At 45.5% G+C, this 21,165-nt stretch overlaps 1 protein-coding gene across 1 annotated transcript; it reads left to right on the top strand.

The window, feature by feature from the left end:
- The first annotated feature begins 1,814 nt into the window (after nt 1-1,814).
- LOC144100233 (uncharacterized) lies at nt 1,815-15,675 on the top strand. Its single transcript, XM_077633251.1, has 6 exons — nt 1,815-1,971; nt 3,691-3,815; nt 4,525-4,666; nt 8,123-8,293; nt 10,994-11,149; nt 15,428-15,675. Exons 3-6 carry the CDS (start codon nt 4,592-4,594, stop codon nt 15,617-15,619), a joined length of 594 nt encoding a protein of 197 aa, XP_077489377.1. The 5' UTR covers nt 1,815-1,971; nt 3,691-3,815; nt 4,525-4,591; the 3' UTR covers nt 15,620-15,675.
- The last annotated feature ends 5,490 nt before the right edge of the window (nt 15,676-21,165 follow it).

Here is a 21,165-nt window from a genome sequence, read left to right as displayed (position 1 = left end):
CTGAATCGCGTCCACGGCGGCCATTTTTCGATGGAGGCGAATTACGAAAACGCCTGTGTGCTGCGCGATGTCAGCGCGCGTTAGAGAACCTCAGGTGGCCTAAATTAATCCGGATACCTCTACTACGGCGTCCACCACAGCCTATGTGCCGTGTCGGAGCGTCCAATCAATTTAAAATTGAAAAATACTGAAAATTTATTTATGGTTGCAACTGAAGAGAAAACTCAGTTACTTCGTCCCTATCTGCGGGGAATGAATATGTCGGGTAATGTATTAGTATGGCATATAATTTGGCAAACTGTATGTGTGGTCTAAGCGCGGTGATAGATATAAGCACAGTGAGCTATATAAAAGTGAGAACACTACTGTTGGCTGTAATAAACGTATCCCAGAGGCAAGGACAAACTAGTTTATTACAGATCACAGTCGCATGTGTGAACTCCGATACACTTAGCTGAATACATAGCGATAAGAGGCCATATTTATCAGTGCTCATCAATTAACTTCGTGTGTATAAGGATTAAAAGAACGCACACAACATTAAGAAAAAAATCGCGAAGTGATGTGATGTAGTTTCACAGCTGCCGATTTTCAAAGCTGAACACCTGGTGGACATTTTTGGGCATCCACGCGTTTAAAGCCTGTACAAAGAGTCTTCTGGCCCCAAAAGCCTTTTTGGTGTGGTCATGAGTTAGACGTTTTGAGCACTTTTCTGTAGAAACGTCTTACTGCAGACGTCTTAGAGAAGTTTCTGAAAAAAAAAAACTTCTTTTTCCCGACGTCTAGGAGACGTTTCGGCAAAATTCGGCTTCATTGATTTTATCAACATCGGGGAGGTGAGGATGAACGCGGCTGGCGCTTACGTCCGTGAAAACTTTGCACGAAGCATTGCTGTTAGTTCTGCACTGTACGTGAAAAACGGGAGATCACAAGGTTAGGCGCATACAGGATTGTTGGTCATGCATGTCACGCATTTTCATGCATATTGCCCGCACAAAAAATATTGTTGTCTGGGTATTTGACATACAAGCGGCTAATGCTATCATGAGCCAAAAATGAGGTAGTAAATATTTGCCTAAATGACTACAATGTATTTCTCCAAAGAAGGTGAAAAAGAATGTATTAGATCGTTCCTAAACACCTTGAAATGCATTATCCTTAATTTCTCAACCTTTGTACATGAAAATAAAATGCGGTTTGCTGTGACCACTTCTCCGCATAGTTCACGAAGAGGCTTTGCTTGTTTCATGAGTATAAAGTTATGTGCATGGTGTGTCGCCACCCGCCAAATTGATACGAATGCTCCAATGAGTGCCGTGGTCTGACATTAGAATGTTGGCAGCTGGGTCCAAGGGTTTGTGTTCTCCTCGCATGCGAAATGCATCTCGTATATGTTGAGAACGACAGAACTGTGTGTTCCGCAGCTCCCAAAGCTGGTGTCTCCAGGAAGGCAAAAAATGAGAATGAAATCCTACGAGTTTAACTGCGCATGCTAACATCCAGACCACTTTTAACCAAATGTTATCGCTAGAAATCGCGTGTTCAGCCCGAAACCCGCCCAGAACGTTCTCTAGACGAGTGCTTTGCTTTCTGTAAGTGGTAAATGCATTTTTTACTGTAGGATGCCCCGGAGACACAGATACAGGTGTACAGAGAGATAGACAACGAATTTCCACCGGAAGACGACATGGGGGGGGGGGGGGGGGTAAAAATTGCAGAGGTCTCCTATATATGTACCAGAGGGCAATGCGCGCGAGAATACGGTAGCCGATCGCTCCTAAAATTTCTTTGTCTTATTTTTCCTGCAGTACGAACTTTTGGGAAGTTGAAAAGATACGTGACAGCCTACACTCCTTTTTACGCCAGCCGTTTATAGGATCGATCAATACTTCCAGATTCGACGGATTCGCTATCATCAATACGATAATTAGAGATACCAGAGGGGACCATCAGATCGAGTTGACCGTAAACGTAAGTATTCGCCTCTACCACGTTCAGCAGAGCGACGTTCAAGGTCACTGATTTTTCAATGCGTCTCTTTTTTGGGGGGGGAGGGGGGAGGAGGGGGTGCACATGTGCATTCCACGGCTTGCGTGTCAGATTTTCACCCCCCCCCCCCCTTCTGATTCCGCACTGCATGTAATGCTGTTGTGGCTAACGATACAGGTAGAAGCAAAGCGGACATTAAAGACAGCCAGCAAAATAATACAGGCGGTCTGCAGGAATGCGTTCCTACAAAGGTTGCGGGAAGTTTGTCGCGTGCGTATTGGACAATTTTTTTTGTGTGTAATGCGCCGAATGGGGCTCCGTTTAACAGCTTTCGCTGTGAAATTAGGATCGATGCTTCTTTCCCTCAGGCTTGAGTTTCCCTTCTAAGAGCCACTGACGAGAACACCATCTTGTTTTCTTTTTGTGCAGAATTGGATTCTCTGCTTTTTTTTCTGGCTGCGTTGATGGTGGTTCAGCAGCTGAAGACAAATTTTCAGCTGAAAACGGAATAGTATTTCGCGCCACTTGTTACAAATTCCTGAGATCGGTGACGACACCGGGAGGGTTGTGGACTCCGTGATGGATGGTTTGAAATGAATTGTGATGGGATATAGTCCTTACAGGTGACTTTAGGGCAGTTTGCTTGTGGAAGCAGTCTGTGGCATGGTACGGTCTTTGATAAAAGTAACCAATCAACGCGGTTTGTTTCTTAGCCATATAGCGGAGTACTTATGGCCCGCTTTAGGCTCTAATTCACTGCAAATTAAGGAGAGCCTTTGTATTCATCTTTCAATGTCTTCTGGTCTCTTTTACGATGCCAAATCTCCCCAATTGGAAGTATTATTTTGACGTCACGGGTGCCATTTTGGTGTCCAACAAATACTTCCTCAGCGTTGCAGGCTGTAGGAGGGGGGTGGGGGGTGGATAAGCCGATTAGACATGCTCTGCAGCCCTTCGCCATGCTGAATGGACGTCAAAATTGTGACCACTGTGACTTGAGTGCATACCTCCTACATACGGCTGAAGAAGAAAACCTACGCCACACACTGCCATCTTAGTTAAACTCATTAGAAACTCAATAGACACCTACCTCTCCTTTTAATGGGCTCATTGTGGATTCCTTTTTTTTTTTGGTTTTGCTGTAGTATACACTCAATTTTCTTTGCTTGTAAACAACTTATTATTTATACAAGTGAATTTCAAGGCTGTTTTATTTGTATCATTTCATACTATACACTTTCTGTAATTTAATTCCTTGCGGTATTCTGTCGTTGATTTTTTACCCGCATGTATTTCTGTTAAAGAATGTTCACCTATGATTTTTTTTCGTTTATCAATTATTGTATTTTTGCGTTCCCTTTATTGTGTATAGTGCCATTTCTGTATGGGGTACAGACCCCGTCAAGCCGAATTCATTTGGATTTTTGTCTGTACTCCTGTCATGTGTACATGTATAGATGCAAATATACTTGAATTGAACCTCGTTGCCTGGTTCCATTCGGCAAAGATGGCCGCAGCATTTCATATTTTAGACTTTCATATCTTTTGAAGGCTTTGGGGGCGTATTCTATAAGTTGTCCGTTTCCCATTTTCCACTTCGCGTTCATCTTACATGACTCACGTAAGAGCCGACGCTGAAGCTGGTGCCAGATTACGTTAGCGCTTTTTCAATTTTGTTCTTATTTCATAACTCCTTTTCAGCGCAGCATATTTCGCGGCCCTCGAAATCCCATCATACCCCCGGGGTGGAGCTACATACATACAGCTGCCGTTTGGCCCGGAGGCGACAGGCTCATACCCGAGAGACACGTCAAGAACTTTTTTGGGTAAGGTGTGCCAGCCTGCCGGGTTTGATCTCCCTGCCACCGTGGTTCAGGGACTTTGGCGGTTGATTGCTGAATGAAAATTTGCGGGATCGAACGCAGCTGTTTGCAGACACCCGCGATGCCATGCAATAGCACTCTTAATCTTGGTTCCGCATAGAATTTTGCGGTTTCACACAAGTTCTGGTTAAAACCTCTGTTCCACTTACTTTATCAGGAACGAGGCTCGTTTATTTTCCTGCGGTATAATTTTTCTCGCCTTTTTAAGTGGAACTTATGTGGAACACGTTGATGTCCCTGGACCAGCCAGCTCGTCGTCTTTTCTCGTAACGGTTATGTGGAACACAGTTACCTCATGGCACGTTCCAGATAGAACTAGGTCACTGATCACGAGAGGAAAAGACGCAAGCTCCGCGTGGGGAAACTTTTTTAATGCATTAGTTTCGGAAGGGTCTTCCACATCCAGCCCTAAAACATCGGTTGTATTCATGCAAGTGGAACTTCTTCAAAAGTTACACTTAAGTTCCAGCAACTAACTACAACTTGTGTTGAACCAGATCGAGTGAAATTTAGTGCAAAATGGTTAACCGCAACATCGTGGTAACACTCTGACGCCATTGGTTGGACGATATTACACGAGGCTCATTTGTCGCTTCGTTTGTGGGTTGTACCCTAGTATGGCACTCATAAACTCGTCGACCATTGCCTGCAGTGTGGCCGATATTGTGGGCCTGAGCACCAGCAACACGACGGACGAGCCAAATCTCGTCCAGCAGGCGATGTACAGCCCCGGTTTCTATTGGGCTTCTCCGCCCAACCCGATTCGCCCGCCCTACCCCGGCATGCGAGGCATGGTGAGTTTGCACGTCACCGTTCAGAACACGTAGTTGCTGTGACAGCTTCGGCACTCACGTAGCCTTCCTCGCTGTGTGGCCTGCTGAGCGTGAAGGGGCACGACTTCGCCGAAATTGGCACCTAAGCTTCTACGGGGAGTTATAGCGAGCACTCAAATATTCTTTAACATTTCGAGTTCGAAATAGAAGATCCTTTCAGAAACAGCATCAGCCGCGGAAAGTCAATTAGTAGGCGGAAGCCAGTTAATTATCGAAGTTAACTAACGTTTAAGTTAGCAAATCCTGGTGGTTAAGCCAATAAAAGTTCGAAGGCATGTGGACAAAACTATCATATATCATAAAAATAAAAGTAGCGCGTAACAAAACAGGACAAAAGGAGGAACACAGAACGACACACCCTCGTGTCGTTCTGTGTTCCGCCTGTTGTCCTGTTTTGTTACACGCTACTCTATTATTATTAATCTGTGTTCCTCCTTTTGTCCTGTTGCGGGCTATACTCTATTATTACGGATCACCAACTCGCCCAACAAGCAACACTTCTGGAAATCACATATCAGTCTTTGAAACGAAGGGAGAGTCAGTCCCTAAAAATCTGCAGCGCCAGGTAATCCGGAGCATTTTTTCGCACAAAACCGAAACCGAGCGCACGCGGTGCGCAGGAAGCTTGGAGCAAACGGAACGTCCGTTGGTGACGTATGCAGAGTTAACGGCGCACAATTCAAACTGCCTTCGCGGTTGTACGGCATCACACTCAGCCCCAACTGCATGGTGGTTATCTCTGAGAACAACGAAGCAATTAAAGACGATGCCAGACAGGGACGTCCACATCTGCTTCTACGAGTCTCCTCGTTGCTCTCCGGGCGGTTTCTCGCTGTAAACGCGGTGACCGGACCCCAAAGTGACAGTTGCGCAACAACGCACTTGTAAGATGTCAGGATATTGCAGTGGCTTCGTAACACTACACACTGAAAAAGTTCCAGGGTTTAGCTTCTCTAAACCGATTATAGTGCGAAAGCCCGGGCAGTATTTGTGGACAGCGAAGACTACGTTCAGAGCACAGCGCCAGGGTATGCTGCAGTTCAACGCGAGGCGTGTTCGGCTGCGGCGATAGCCTTCGTGCAGCGGCCTGCGAAGCTGCTCTGTTCGCGCCACCGCGAGGCGTGCTCGGCTGGGGCGATAGCCTTACGCACCCTTCGTGCAGCGGCCTGCGAAGCTGATCTGTTCGCGCCTCCGCGAGGCGTGTTCGGCTGCGGCGATAGCCTTACGCACCCTTCGTGCAGCGGCCTGCGAAACTGATCTGTTCGCGCCGCCACGAGGTGTGTTCGGCTGGGGCGATAGCCTTACGCACCCTTCGTGCAGCGGCCTGCGAAGCTGATCTGTTCGCGCCGCCGCGAGGCGTGTTCGGCTGGGGCGATAGCCTTACGCACCCTTCGTGCAGCGGCCTGCGAAGCTGATCTGTTCGCACCGCCGCGAGGCGTGTTCGGCTGGGGCGATAGCCTTACGCACCCTTCGTGCAGCGGCCTGCGAAGCTGATCTGTTCGCGCCTCCGCGAGGCGTGTTCGGCTGCGGCGATAGCCTTACGCACCCTTCGTGCAGCGGCCTGCGAAACTGATCTGTTCGCGCCGCCACGAGGTGTGTTCGGCTGGGGCGATAGCCTTACGCACCCTTCGTGCAGCGGCCTGCGAAACTGATCTGTTCGCGCCGCCACGAGGTGTGTTCGGCTGGGGTGATAGCCTTACGCACCCTTCGTGCAGCGGCCTGCGAAGCTGATCTGTTCGCGCCGCCGCGAGGCGTGTTCGGCTGGGGCGATAGCCTTACGCACCCTTCGTGCAGCTGCCTGCGAAGCTGATCTGTTCGCGCCGCCGCGAGGCGTGTTCGGCTGGGGCGATAGCCTTACGCACCTTTCGTGCAGCGGCCTGCGAAGCTGATCTGTCCGCGCCGCCGCGAGGCGTGTTCGGCTGCGGCGATAGCCTTACGCACCCTTCGTGCAGCGGCCTGCGAAGCTGATCTGTTCGCGCCGCCGCGAGGCGTGTTCGGCTGCGGCGATAGCCTTCGCGCAGCGGCCTGCGAAGGTGTTCTGTTCGCACCGCCGCGGGTTCGACCCAGAGTATGAGTGCCTTAGTTCTAATATAAAGCCAGCCCAACCTTAACACCATGCATTCTCCCCAACCAGACCCGTTTGAACCAACTGCAAGGCCAGCACAGCAGTAGGAGGCGAAGCAAGGCCGAATGCGATGACACAGCGAGCCTTCAACGCCTCTCACACGATTGTGCAGCTCCGCTGACGAGCGTGGTTAGCATCAAGTCGAAGTGCCAAAGGTTCTGTGGTTTCTTATTTCGGCTCGGTGCACGCTCAGGAGGTTACCGGAATTGGTCATTAACTGAAAATTATCACTCGCGCCACCAACCGCCCGTCTGCAAAAGTGATCGGCAGCGCGACCTAGGCGGGTAAATGACGCGCTGTGCGAACGTTCGTCAGCAGAATTTGCATATGCATTTAAGATTTTTTTTACATATCGAGCTTTATGCACTCTCCGTATGCGTCGACCCTATCGATTTCATATGATGTTTCTTTATGAAAAAAAGTGGCATGGTCTTAACGAAGCTAAGCAGAGTTGATGTGCGACAGCATCTGTTTAGCCTGGTTGGCTCATAGTTTTGATTTGCTGGGTCGTCGGCACGTCTGGCGACGATATTAGGCTCAGGTTAAGTTCTGATCGAAGTTCAACTGATCCAATCCGTTCGCTCCGCAGATAGAAGTTGATGAAGACGACGATGTGCAATGCACGGTGCGTGAGAGTATTTCAGTTTAACACGATGAGTGATCAGTCGTGGAGATCATATAGGGCTCCCGTGCAGTGGCCAGAGAACCTGATATGTTCTTGCTGCCGTGGGTTGAATTCCCAGTCGCGGCAAAAATTATTTCATTTATTTATTTATAGTTTGGTCAAGGTCACCCTCAAAGTCAAGCTTCGCACAAACTCGGCGAGCCGGTCTGACCGCGTGATAAGGTGCTTTCGCACTAGAAATATTACTGAGCGGCCAGGCATGTGGGTTCACTGAAAAGGCCGGAAGCATATGAGCGGGCATGGATGTTTCATTCGCCAGAAGAGATATAAGCTGACGTGTTTTCATTCATTCATTTCATTCATTCATTCATTCATTCATTCATTCATTCATTCATTCATTCATTCATTCATTCATTCATTCATTCATTCATTCATTCATTCATTCTCGGCCTTTTGCTCGTTACTATATGCGTACAGCCATAGATGTGTACTTCATACCCAAACTCGGTGGTATACTGGTATACCTACCGTACTCTACGACAAAATTCGAGTTGCTATGTTGTTTTAAATAAACCACTACTACTACTACTCCAGTGGAGCTCCCTTTCGCCCCTGATTGCACCTTCGCATGATCGTACACCTTGATGCGTGCTTTTTTTCGTCGCAGCTGGACGCGCTCCGTGAGTTCCCTCACTGGAAGACGGTGCTTAACCGCAACAAAATATGCTTCTCTGTGTCATCGGCGATAAACTACGCCAAGGGCCGCGGTTCAACCATCGACTTCAAGCAGGAGATTCAGCATTTAACGGACGCCGTTCAGCGCTACACCCGTACGAGGGTAAGCGCCCAACTGCACTCCACCTCCACCCTCCACCCTCCAGCAGCAGTGGCGGAATAGTGCGGCTGCGCTAAGCGACACGTACAGAACTCCAGACAGTGCATGCTCCAGACCTGCACGGATAGCAGGGTCGTACGGAGCCCCGTAAGGCAATTTTATTTAGCTTATAGGCCGTTGATGGCGCTGAAAACACTGGAAAAGGCAGGAAGGAAACGTTTTATAACTCAAGAGGCAGTTCCCTACTCTTTGAAGCTAGGTCAGGGTGTCTTGGAACGTGCAGCTACAAAAAGAAATTTAATGAAGATGACACACGTGCTGTGTGGGGTGAAACTGTAGAAACAATTTAACACCTCATACTCAAATGTGATGGTATTCATCCGGATGTCGATGCAGGCACAGCCACCCTTCCTGAGCGCTAGGGTTTAGAGATAACAATGGTCATGTAAATAAATCTGCGGTAGAAATTAGCAAAAAGCGATTGGAAGATTTGTGGCTCAAAACCAGAGAGGTGACATCGGTTTATAGGTGTAGGAAAACGTATTTAAAGAAAATGACGAATCTTAATAATTTACAACACAGTTAAACAAAAAAAAAAGCCGAGCATGGTGGCAACTGCCACCATCCTGTTTCAAAGGGGACGCTCCTACCTTCCATCCATCCATCCATCCATGTTAGTCACCATCACCGTGGCGTCCGGTGAGGGCCCCTCCAACATGCAAGAAAACAACTTTTTTTTTTGCGTAAAAAGACGAATTTTTTCTCTAATAAAGTTAATAATAATAATTGGTTTTGGGGGAAAGGAAATGGCGCAGTATCTGTCTCATATATCGTTGGACACCTGAACCGCGCCGTAAGGGAAGGGATAAAGAGGGAGTGAAAGAAGAAAGGAAGAAGAGGTGCCGTAGTGGAGGGCTCCAGAATTATTTCGACCACCTGCGGATCTTTAACGCGCACTGAAATCGCACAGCGCACGGGCGCTTTAGCGTTTTTCCTCCATAAAAACGCAGCCGCCGCGGTTGGGTTCGAACCCGGGAACTCCGGATCAGTAGTCGAGCGCCCTAACCACTGAGCCACCGCGGCGGGGGCCTCTAATAAAGTTGAAATTTACTTTCCGGTAATCTGGCACAAGAGAAAAATTAGAAAACAGAAAAACTGTACTTGTTATTTGTAATTTGTTAGAATGGGGTAATGAACAATTTCATCCTCGCACTTTGTTCCTTTTAACAGTAGAGATACTTGTATGGCATGTGCTCGCCTGTTGCACTCAGTTTGCGCAATTGTTTGTCTAGATTGTTCCTCGGCTTTTTGGCCCCCTCCCCTCATAACAAAGAAAGCAAAGCAAAAGTCGTCAAGCGCGCATGCACGTGCGAGACTGCTAGTAATGTTCCGCGGTAGCGATCATGCACTGTTAGTACACTGCAGTTATACTGAAACGCTCACATTATACGATATTGCTACGTACGCTTAGAGGAGGACGAAGTGTTTTAGAACGACGACGACGCTGGTGCGCGCTTGTGATATTTTGTGAGCGGTTCCTCTGTCTCAGGCCGTCGACCCTTGGCCACGCTGAATACCTTTGTCATCGCGTAACATTTGGTGGAGGTGCTGGGAAGTCAATAAAGTGCGCTTGATTATGGCTCAGATAAGGTTGCGACAAGCGGGCGGTTTTGAATAATGCCATAGCGTTAGACTTCACACCATGCAATTTGTCGTCCGTTAGTCATAAAGACGCTGATTGGTCAGAAGGGCGATGAAGTCATAAGGTCATGTGATCACGTGAGGCCGTCACAACCTAACCATCGGGTTGAGGGCAACCTGCCTATCATGGCAGGTAAATTGATTAAATTAAATTTGATTCATTTGCAACGTGCCAACCGCGGCACTTCGCATCATGCCATAGAGAGGAAAAGAAACGGCTTCCAAAGAGCTTGCCTTTTAAAAGTTGGCTACATTGTCACGACAATCGGGACAAACTGATGCTGGCTTGTGTATATCGACACTTTGCTGCAATTTAATGACAAAAAAGGCTACTTTCACTGAAAACGTAACTTCTGTGAGCTGGAAGAGATGAAATATAAAATTCAGGTACTGTCGCCGCCATGTATAGAGAACTGCGGTGACGTCGACATTATTTTCCACCTTGGAATCTTCGAACACACCGCTATTGCCTTCCAAACGGTGAACATGGGGTCTTTTCTAGACCTGACATCACGAGTTTGTCTACTGACAGGAAAAAGAAAAAGATGTTTGATATTGAAATCGACTTTTCTCACTGCTTCTGTTGCAGCTGAACAAACTAGCCAGGTAGATACATAAAAGTGATTTTCGCACAAATTAGATTGAGTTGTTTTCGGTTCCTTTTTATTTTCGTTTCCTCCGAGTACGTATACGATGCACGCGAAGGCGAGGCATGCATGTAATGCGAAGGCAAGATGACCGCTGGTCCAATAGAAGGCAAGCATAGCAGGGACATGCAGGCAGAAGGTTAGGTGGCCGGATGAGATTAAGAAGTTTGCAGGTCTAGGGTGGCCGCAGCTGACAAAGGACAGGGTTAATCGGAGAGACATTGGAGAGGCCTTTGCCCTGCAGTCCGTCTGATGATGATGACGTATACGAGGAAGTGTTGCAGTCTGCAAGATTTATGTTTTTTGTCTTTCCTTTCATATTCTCGGTGTGCGCCTAACGATGGTGCGTCACCAGTTCACCACCCGCGTCAACGGGACGTATCCGGTAGAGGAGCTTAAGTACAAGTACGAGTTCGACAACACAACGCACACCCATTTCTGGAAGGGTCTCTTTCAGCGAAGCCTGATTGGGTTCTTCGCTTACGACGACGCCAGCACGCTGAGATACAAGGTACGCGACTTCATCATGTTACACGTGATTGTTTTTTCATGGTTTTATGGGGTTTTAACGTCCCAGGGCGACTCAGGCTATTATTGACGCCGTAGTGAAGGGCTCCGGAAATTTCGACCACCTGGGATTCTTTAACATGCGCTGACATCGCACAGTACACGGGCCTCTAGAATTTCGCCTCCATCGAAATTCGACTGCCGCGGCCGGGACCGAACCCGCGTCTTTCGGGCCAGCAGCCGAGCGCCATAACCACTCAGCCACCGCGGCGGCGGCTATGATTGTGGACTAAGCATTGTACAAAAGAGGAGTGAGTCACTCTTTAGAAAGCCCTGGTAATTGTAAAATATTGTGTACAAACGTTTTGTTATATGCAGTAACCCTTTACACGTTAAATTTGAAACATTGTGCTGATGTTAAAATTTACCATCCATTGTTATGTGCTAAATTGTAACAAAACATGTAGGTGTTACCTGCATTACGCTATAATCGTAACTGCAAATGACTGTACATTTCAAGCACTGTGTCCCTGAGTTTTTCTGCTGCTGGCATAAGATTGAATACAGTGCGGTAAAAATTCAAACATAAAACATACATTGCACATTCACTTCTGCTTGCATGGGACAGCTTTCTTCGATAGGTACCGTATTTTCTAAGCTATAATCCGGGCTTGGTGTATAATCACAAGGACATATACCGATTTTAAATATATATTTTTTATTTTCCTTTAACAATATATAATCGTTAAACAAAAAATTTAGGTCAAACAATGAAACTGTGGACCTTTCTTTAGGTGCTAATTTTATAATCTGTCCAAATCACCTTTTCCGGGGCTGTCGGACTAAAAAAAGTCAAGCATTTTAGATTCGACGAACGACTCGTCAATGTCTTCATCGCCTTCAAAATCCGGCACCTTTGTTGCAGCATTTTTAGTCGGGCTATCGTGAAGCAGTTGATTACAACTTGACATGGGACCGCGTGCCACAAATCAAGGACCCAACTGCACACTTCCGCACCTTGTGACTTAAACGCACCCGTCCACTTTTAGCGCCGTCTTAATTGCATCCAGGCTTCTCGGATATTACGAACATTGCTCCTTAAAGCCCTGTTTATCAAGGTATCCAAAGGCTGAAGGTGTTTATAGTCATGCCAGCTGGGATTATGGTAATTGCAGTGGCCGTCTTCTTCGCCTCCCCTTTCACTCTTACCGTGAGAAGCGAACGCATGGAATCAATTTACAATAGGAAATTTCGATTAAAATGTGACGTTTCGCGTTTTCGCAGAATGTCATCAAACCACATGTGCATGATTTTTAATGCGAAAACATTAGAGCCGTCGTCACACCAGAACCACGCCGATGTCAGAGACGAAAGTCGATGATTGGTCGAGAAACGCCAAGATCTTCTTGAGCAATCGCTCTTGACCGATTCAAAGGGTCTTGACCAATCGCTGATTGGCTAAGAGCCTCTTTCAACAAAAGCAAGGCCTAAAACTGTTTCAGGGCGCCCTGTGATGTTTGACACTATTAAAAAACAAAAACAAGCAAACATAGAATATTTTTTTTTTTCACAGCCGAATACGTGGCCATTCATTCCACTGTATTTTATAGGTGGAAATAGTGACCGCACACTTCGCAATTTTTCCTTTCTTTTTTTTTGCAATGCTTTATGCAGTGCTTTATCCACTGCTTGCCATTTAACGCCCGTGTGCTGTGCACGCGTTATGCAACCCCAGATGTGCTAAATTAATTTGGAGCCCCTCCCTACGGCGTTCCCCTTGGGAACCCCACATATTGATACCCTGCAATTCTGGACAAAAGCATTTTTGAGCAGGAAACCATTGATGAACGCATTTTTTGTAATATAATGTATGATTTCACTACAACAATCAACGTATCTGCAGAGCACCCGACGGCAGTCTTGATTTTTTTTTTTCTGTTACCGTTTTTGCTATCGTCAAAAGCGCTCCCTATTGGGTTTCTATGGGAGTGTTGACTATTCGATGCGACCGATGGAAACACTTTAAAAGAAAGATTTTTGCTACATAACAAGAATGGATCATTACCTTCAACATTACCATAAAAGTATCTTACAATTTTCGAGTTCTCAAAATTCTTGTCGGAAATTGCTGGACATCTGCTGTGCAATGCAGTTCGTGCTTACAGTCTGCATTCTGCTTATTCTCTATACGTGATGAAAACGCATTATCTCGGTTCTCTGAGGTTCCGCTAAATTAGAGTCCAGGTGCCTTATTCTATAAGCTGTCCATTTTAAAATGGCGATTTCACGTCCGTGTGGTCCTCTGTCATTGGTCACTCAGATATACCCGCGCCTTTGAAGCTTCCGCGGAAAGCGACCCGGCCAGCCATTAAGTGGTTAACGATCGAACCTCACCATTGGCTGACATTGACTGCATTATGCAGCCACTGGTGAAGTGCATCGCAGAACTCTGTCAAGAGCAGGCGACAGCACCTGAACACGGGCTGCCATTGGTCGCGATACGCAGTCAACGATGATGTCCGGTCCCGTTCTACCCAATGGGCGGGCCGTTTTCAGCAGACGCTTGAAAGCCGAGGGTATATCTGAGTGACCAACGACAAAGAACTCGGCTTTTTAAAAATAGACAGCTTACAGAAGACGGTCCCAGTACTAATGGTTAGATACAAGTGGCCACTAACAGTAGACTTCAAGCGTTAATTTTTTCAGGACACGCTGTCCTGAGGCAAGATTAACTAGCTGTTAACACAACGCTCCTCACATACCTTAACTTCATTCTTTTTAACACGTGCTTGGCGTACATCTTAGCATTGCATTATTTTGCGTTCCTGTTGAAATCTTGTCTCTATGGCGCTGCAGATAATTCCAAGTACTATCGGGGACAAAAGTCTCCAGGAGGCCAGAAAAATAATCTAAGAGGGTAGGCGCCATGTATTACAGTCGTTGCCTCTTTCTTTACCAGTCATTAGAGTACATAGGCCAGACTTTCGCCACCGCGACAGTGGTCCCTAGCCACCGACTAATACGAGCGTTAACAGCTTCTTGTTGCCGCTTAAGTGTACTGAGACTTTTGTCCCTAATAGTACGTCAATATGCACCAATACGTCAATGGTGCTCCTCCCGTATTCCTGCTGCGTCTAATCCCGACCCCTTTTCTTTGGATGAGAGCTACAAACTTTTGTAGCATTCTTTCTTTAGAATGCTGCACAAGGAATCATAAATTCGCCTTTGCTCGGTAAAAATGTTAGTAATTCAATCTCTTTTTTGAGTGCAGTTTTTTTTTTGCAATTTTGCAACATCTCAAGACTTAAATCACGTGACGCGTACAACAGCTGTAACAGACACGTTGATTTATCGTCGTAATTTGCTCCAGTTTTTACGCTGGCGAAAGAACAAACAGCTAATATATATTACAGCTTTGATATGCCTCAGGTGATCTCAAACTTCTGACGTCACTGCCATCTCCAGCTGCGGAAATTGGAACTGAAACTACACTGTAAATGGTATAAAATTTCAGTACAAGTTAAATAGCCTTTGGTTACAATGGACAATGCCCCTGAATGTGCTTTATTGTTCCCTTTGATCAAGCGCAAAAGGAAAGAAATTATGCTTTTCGATGTTTCGTCAAAACCCGTACGCTCAAGTAAAGCTTTCTTGGAGGAAGAGAATTCGGTAGTCATGAATTTGGGTGGAGCTTCACTGGGCCCAGGCGAATTCTGCGCACACATCTCTGTTAGATGTAGCTGGATACAAATCAAGAACGCAACGGCCAATGCCCTGGAGAGGCCCTCCAAACAGTGGCGTTAATCGTCTACATCAAGCACGTAAAGGGCGCGCCAAAAGCTCACAGGCCACATAACCTGTTTTAGAGCCGCATAGCAGGAAATTTAAGACACCTTCAAGCTTCGAAATCTGTGTAGGTGGTAAGAGAAGTATCATAGTAACACCTGTAAGCATTGGTAGCTTATTAGACATTTTAGGTGCAAGAATATACTGCTGCGTAGCAGGCTCCGCGGCATAGTAATATATAACGCGTACTGTACATCTCATGTGCCACACTACAAAGACAGATGGCGCTTCATTACAAAATCATTGTGCCGTTGGCTGGAAGACTTCAGCAAGTGAGAACTGATTTCTTGCGAAGTCGTGAAAATATGTCGACGCCATTGACTGGCTAGCCTCCCTACACGTCTGAAAAATTATATTCACCCAAACGACATCAATAAACGGATTGATAAGTTTAGTAGTAAATGCAGTAATTGTTTTTGTGTGGGCATGTTCGTAGATGGAGAAGCTGCTGGACGCCTACCCGGATGACAGGTGCGTCGTATTCGATGACCTCGGAGACGACTTTCACGAGGTGGGCTTCACATATGACAGCCACACGGTCCAATTCAAGAAGTACGAGCTGCTCCATGTCGTTGCCAGCGCCATGGTGCAGAGATACGGGCCAGCTTTCGAGTCGAAGTATTACTAGCCGAGCCAAGTCTCCTGTCCCCACACCAGGAGCTGAAGGCACTGAAGACATCGAAGTCAAGAATACGATTCTTCTAATATTTGGGTTCTATGGCACAGAATTGAGGTTGTTGGGGAGGTAATGAAGGCAGGCGATGTGCTGTCTCGAGTGAGAATGTGTGGGGCGGGTTGGGTGGAGGTGTTGCTTTGGGTGAGGACGATCTCCTTGCTCATATAAGGCGAAAATAAACTCGCCAATTTTATTGTACCAAAATGCCAGGGATCTTTATTTTGAGCGTTTTAGTCGAGTGAGACTTGCTGGTTGTACAGTCTGGAACAAAAAGTATGTGCTCCACGTGCTCCGAATAAGAAGAGGATTACTCTGTTAGACACTTTTGTCTCACGACAGAACCCAAGACACATGCCTCTGTCGCACGACACAACACATGCAAAATACACAACTCTGTGCCACGCGACAAGAACACGACAGAAAGTTGTCATGCGTTCTGATCGGAAGACCACGCTTGTGTAGTTTTAAAGTAAAACCCTGCTCTTTCATCTACACAGGTGTGGTCTCCAGTTAGCAGCTTATGCTACAGCTCCAGAGACTATTATCCCCAGTTGTGCAAGCATCGCCATTCTGAGGTCTGAAAAATCAGTGCGAGGAGCACACATCCTGTCCACAATGTGTTATTCACATTCCTGCCTGAAAAATGAACAAACCAGGCAGAACCAAACCTTGAATCATCACCAGTTTGCCACATTCGTTTTAACTTCCAAGTACCTGTAACAAAATTACAGTAGTATTGGCACCAACATCTTTCTCGAGTTAATGACGCTGCTTTCCCCAGTTTAAAAAGGACTACAATAATGATAGTGAATTTTTATAACTCAAGAGAATCTTTGTCCAAAGAACGCCAAGGCCCTTGACATTTTTAGCTTGCTCAAGGTGGGGTCAAGACCTACCTCCCAAGCCCTTCACCCTGAATAAGCCGAGCACCAAGCCAGGGGAAGCTTGTGCCCATTGTATCACCGGTGGGTACCCGGCGGCAGTGGGAATCGAACCCCGTACCTCCCGCATGCGAGACGGATGCTCAACCAATAGGCCACCGCTGCGGAATAAAGAGCTTCTACCTTAGAAATAGAAAAACGTTTATTTGGCTCGGAAATTTCAGTCGTGGATGGGTGGAGCTCTCAGTCCAGGGCTCCTGCGGCTGCTGGGGCGATCTTGGTCTGGTTATTCAGCTTATTTTCAAATGTTTTAGGCTTACCGCTGGGCTGTCTCATTGGCTTTGAATAATGTATGCGCCTTCGGTGCATGCAGAACAGCACTTCGATGAAAAAGTATTGATATTTGCACATTTGAAAGGCATTAAATTATTTATGATGTATTTTCTATTAATCTTTCAAGCTAGTTCGAGGTCTTCAGAACTCTCTACGGAGCGCGGGAAGGCACAAAAGTAATGCTTTTAAAAATCCATAAACAATTTGACGGCACGGGAACAAGTATTGACTAAATTAGATTTTGCTCTTTATCTTATTAGAAAAAAGAATAGACCGTTGTTAAAGATGTTCTCCTTATTCAAACAAGAACCTAATCGCTACTATAGGTACTAAATGCCGACGCATGCGTGTCTAACATATTGAATTATTAAAAAGCTGACATCGCTTATTACTCGGGGGGAAGGATTGAACACCTTGCAGGCCATGTTCCACTTTAGCCAAGTATACTTTTTTTTGAAGTTGCATCGAAGTATAATGACATAACGACAGTATAACGGAGATTTTAAGGGATAGAAAAGTGTCCCCAAAATTAAGGCCCCCAGGTTTATTCCAACCCGCAGCTTGATACGTGCCCCGAGCGAACAGCCCAAGCGATGACCATGAGTATACGCAGGCGAGAAAGATGAAGTGGCATATAGATACGTGAAAAGAATGAAGCCACAGTCAGTGCTCAGTGGGGGTTTAACGTCTAATCAGCAATGCACATTGGCCAATCCTCCGCCGTGGGCATGTGCCATTCAACCTTGGGACACTATCATCATCATCAACGTCCCAAAGGACTCGGACTATGAGGGACGCCGTAGAGAAGGGCTCCGGACATTTCCACCACCTGGGTTCTTTAACCAGCACCGACATCGCACGGTCACGGGCCTCTAGAATTTTGCCTCCATAGATATTCTACCGCCGTGGCCGGGATCGCCAGGTATCGGCTTTGCATAATTAACATAGAGACTAATTAACAGAGAACTTGTATGACTATCATTTTTGCAGAAGTTTAGGGATGAAAAGAAACAAGGCATTAATCTCATAACTAAACTGGCAAACTTGCAAACGAATACCCATTATTATACAACTAGACATCCAGAGCACTGGAAAGTCCATCGTAGCTGCACTAATTACGGGGAACAAATGCTACGATACACAGCACTAAGTGTAATAAATTATTTCTTTCGCAAAGAAATTGATCTGATGACCATTTCGGAAACAGAATTCAGATTTATTCCTTTACTTCTTTAGAAATAGCGTTGAGAAAAAGTAATTTCTTCTGTTTTTTCTCAAACGCTACAAATGTACTACCTCTGCACTACCTTTTATGAATTTTTTTTCTCGGGTTTGATCTGTGTGCTCTGTGTACCTGTTAATTCTTCTGTTTGGTTTTATAACTGCCGTTCTTTCAAATCTTCGAGATATTTTCAATCATGTATACTTACACTGCGTTTCGTACTTGTACATTTCACCAAAATTGTCTTTCGCCATTTTTTATTGATGTATAAAATACACATCCAAACGTTTTTTTTTGTGTGTATGCAGATCTGTATATATATATATATATATATATATATATATATATATATATATATATATATATATATATATATATATATATATATATATATATATATATATATATATATATATATATATATATATTGTATGAGCTGCTGTCGCCTATGTAAACAAGGGGGGTGGAAGCTTGTCAAGCTGCTGTTCAGCAGCTTTTTCTTCCATCTCCCCACGTTTTGAACAAACATGAAAAAAAAAACGGTATTCGTAACCAGGCAACGGGGCTTGCTTCACGGTCATATAGTGGAGATCTTTGGCATCCTTAAAGACCAAAAGGCCTCGAAAAGTTAGCACAACTGTTCTCCTTACCTGACATTCAGTGCTTAAGGGAGCCCATAAGTGCTCCGCTAGACGCCGAAGAAACAACCCGCGTTGATTGGTTACTTTTGGCAAAGATCCTGCCATAACCACAAGCTGCCTCCACAAGCAGTCTGCGCTGACGTCCTATGCATCTTTGGTAGTGAATCTTTAAGGCTAGACCCCATCGCAATTCATTTGAAACCATCCATCGCGGATTCCCCAACTCTCCCGGAGTCGTCATCGAATTCAGGAATTTGAAATGAAAGGCGATAAATACTATTCTATTTTCACTTACAAATCTGGCTAGTTTAAAAGCATCTTTTGCTGTCGAACAAACGTCAGCGCCGCCAGAAAGAACCAGGGAATCAAATTCTGCACAAAACGAAAACGAGACGGTGTTGCCTTCAGTGGCTCTTCAAGATGAAACTCAAGTCCGACGGAAGGAAGCATACATTTCCATTTTACAATGAAAATCATTATGCGGAGGTCCATTCAGTGGGATAACGCATTGCTGCAACTCTACCTAACCTTCTCCTCTCTATCTGCACGCCGGCAGTGGTGGTGGTGCGTTAACATCAGTCACAGGCCCGTGCACTTTCCTTTCCTCTTCCCCTTTCATCCACTTACTACTGCAAACCACCTGTATAAAGCCCCTGCATTAAGTATCAGTCGATTTCCTGCTACAGAGAACAGTGGGCCCCAGGAAAAAAAGCCTCAGATTGCAAAGCTCCCGATGCCCATGCACCATGTCCGGAAACAGTGGAACCATTGGCTACGTTAGAACAATTGAAGGCAAACATAATCTTGAGTCATTATTCGCAGTCCAATGACGAACAATGCTAAAGTTGGTGAACTTACTAGAAACACGAAATAAACGCTCAATATAGCACAAAACACAAGTACAATACAAAATTCAAAAATATAAAGAGAGGATATCTTCTCTTCCAGCTGCTACTTATTCCTTGCCTACATTTTCGTATTTATCCAGTGATACCTGGATAACATGAATAATCTGTACTGCTGCCAACGCAGGCATGTATGCAGAATGCACTGTGCGTGGACATGTGTACTATGTACAGCTCTGCGCTTGTTACCTTGTACACGTGCGCATGCGCATGCGCAAGTGTTTTTTTTTTTGGAGGGGGGTATATATATCGATCGCTTTCACTTCATTAAACAGTTGTAAGCGCTCGTGTTGTCTTCCCTTCTTGTATGTGGTAAGACTTTATGCTAAAAGCGTCTTATTATACCTGCGGAACTTTCATTCGTTGGAGAAGATCGATGAATAAATACACGTGCAATTTATATCGCATGGCTCATTCAAGTGAATACACTTACTGAATTAGTAACTTCGAATGTTTTCATTTACACACAGTCAACCTTTGGGTACAGTTCGGTTCAATAATGTAATATTTTGTCAGCTCTGGAATTATGCTTTGGGAATAGTACAAATGGAGAAATATCTAGGTACATCGGCTACGCTAACAGGAGTGGGAAGTTTATTGGGAATGATGACATTATTAACTTTTCTAAAGGAGGTAAATGGTAACTGCAGCCGTAGCCGAGAAGGCAGCCATAGTTTTTCAAAACAAAATGCGCCTCAGGTTTGTGTGCGCATCATATGTGCAGGAGCAGTGTGTGGTGTATTTACAATTTAATATTTGCATAAATCTCTATCAGCTGCAGGGTCGAATGGAGCTTACGAGTGTGTTGTTGCGGGCTAGTTGGTATAACATTGCTGAAAAGGATACAGCGCGAACACAGGACGAAGACAGGAACGTACGACACAGGCTCTGATTTAACGTACAACACAGGCGCTGGAGCTCGTGGAAACTCAGGATCTTCAAGTAGAAGTAGTAGATTGAGACCTGCTTCATACTGTCAACCCGAAGGCCACAAACTGAGTGTTTTGATTTGCACACAAATCATCATCGTCGTAATCATCATCATCCTGACTACGCCCACTGCAGGGTAAAGGCCAATTTTCTCTTGGGCCATTAAAATCAAACTGCCACAGGCTGTGGCATCGATTGCGACGCCCATCTATAATATTAAAGGCGCCATCTGCAGTGAGCAGGAGCTATAGCATATTGAAGCGTGCAGAAAAACCTGAACAATGAATGACGAATGTTTGAATAACGTCATCTGTCACAGTTTTGTGAAGAAAAAGGTGATTTGTGCACTGTGCAAAACAGCATGGTTAACTCGAGATGTCGGCATCAACAATACTACTATAATTTTATTACTACTTACAGATTAACTTCTTAAACGTGGCAAGCAAGTAAATACATGAAATATTTGGTTCAGGCTGGTTTGTACATTATGAAGTTTTTTTCAGGCAGCGCTATAGGAATGCGTAAAATGACACATCGTGGACATGACGCGTGCTAACCACCATGTACCCTTGTCCGTGTTCCTCCT

Source organism: Amblyomma americanum, chromosome 8 (assembly GCF_052857255.1).
Source record: "Amblyomma americanum isolate KBUSLIRL-KWMA chromosome 8, ASM5285725v1, whole genome shotgun sequence".
In the NCBI taxonomy this organism is placed as follows: domain Eukaryota; kingdom Metazoa; phylum Arthropoda; class Arachnida; order Ixodida; family Ixodidae; genus Amblyomma; species Amblyomma americanum.
Note: the sequence above shows the minus strand (reverse complement) of the source record. Positions and strands in the feature narration are given on the sequence as shown.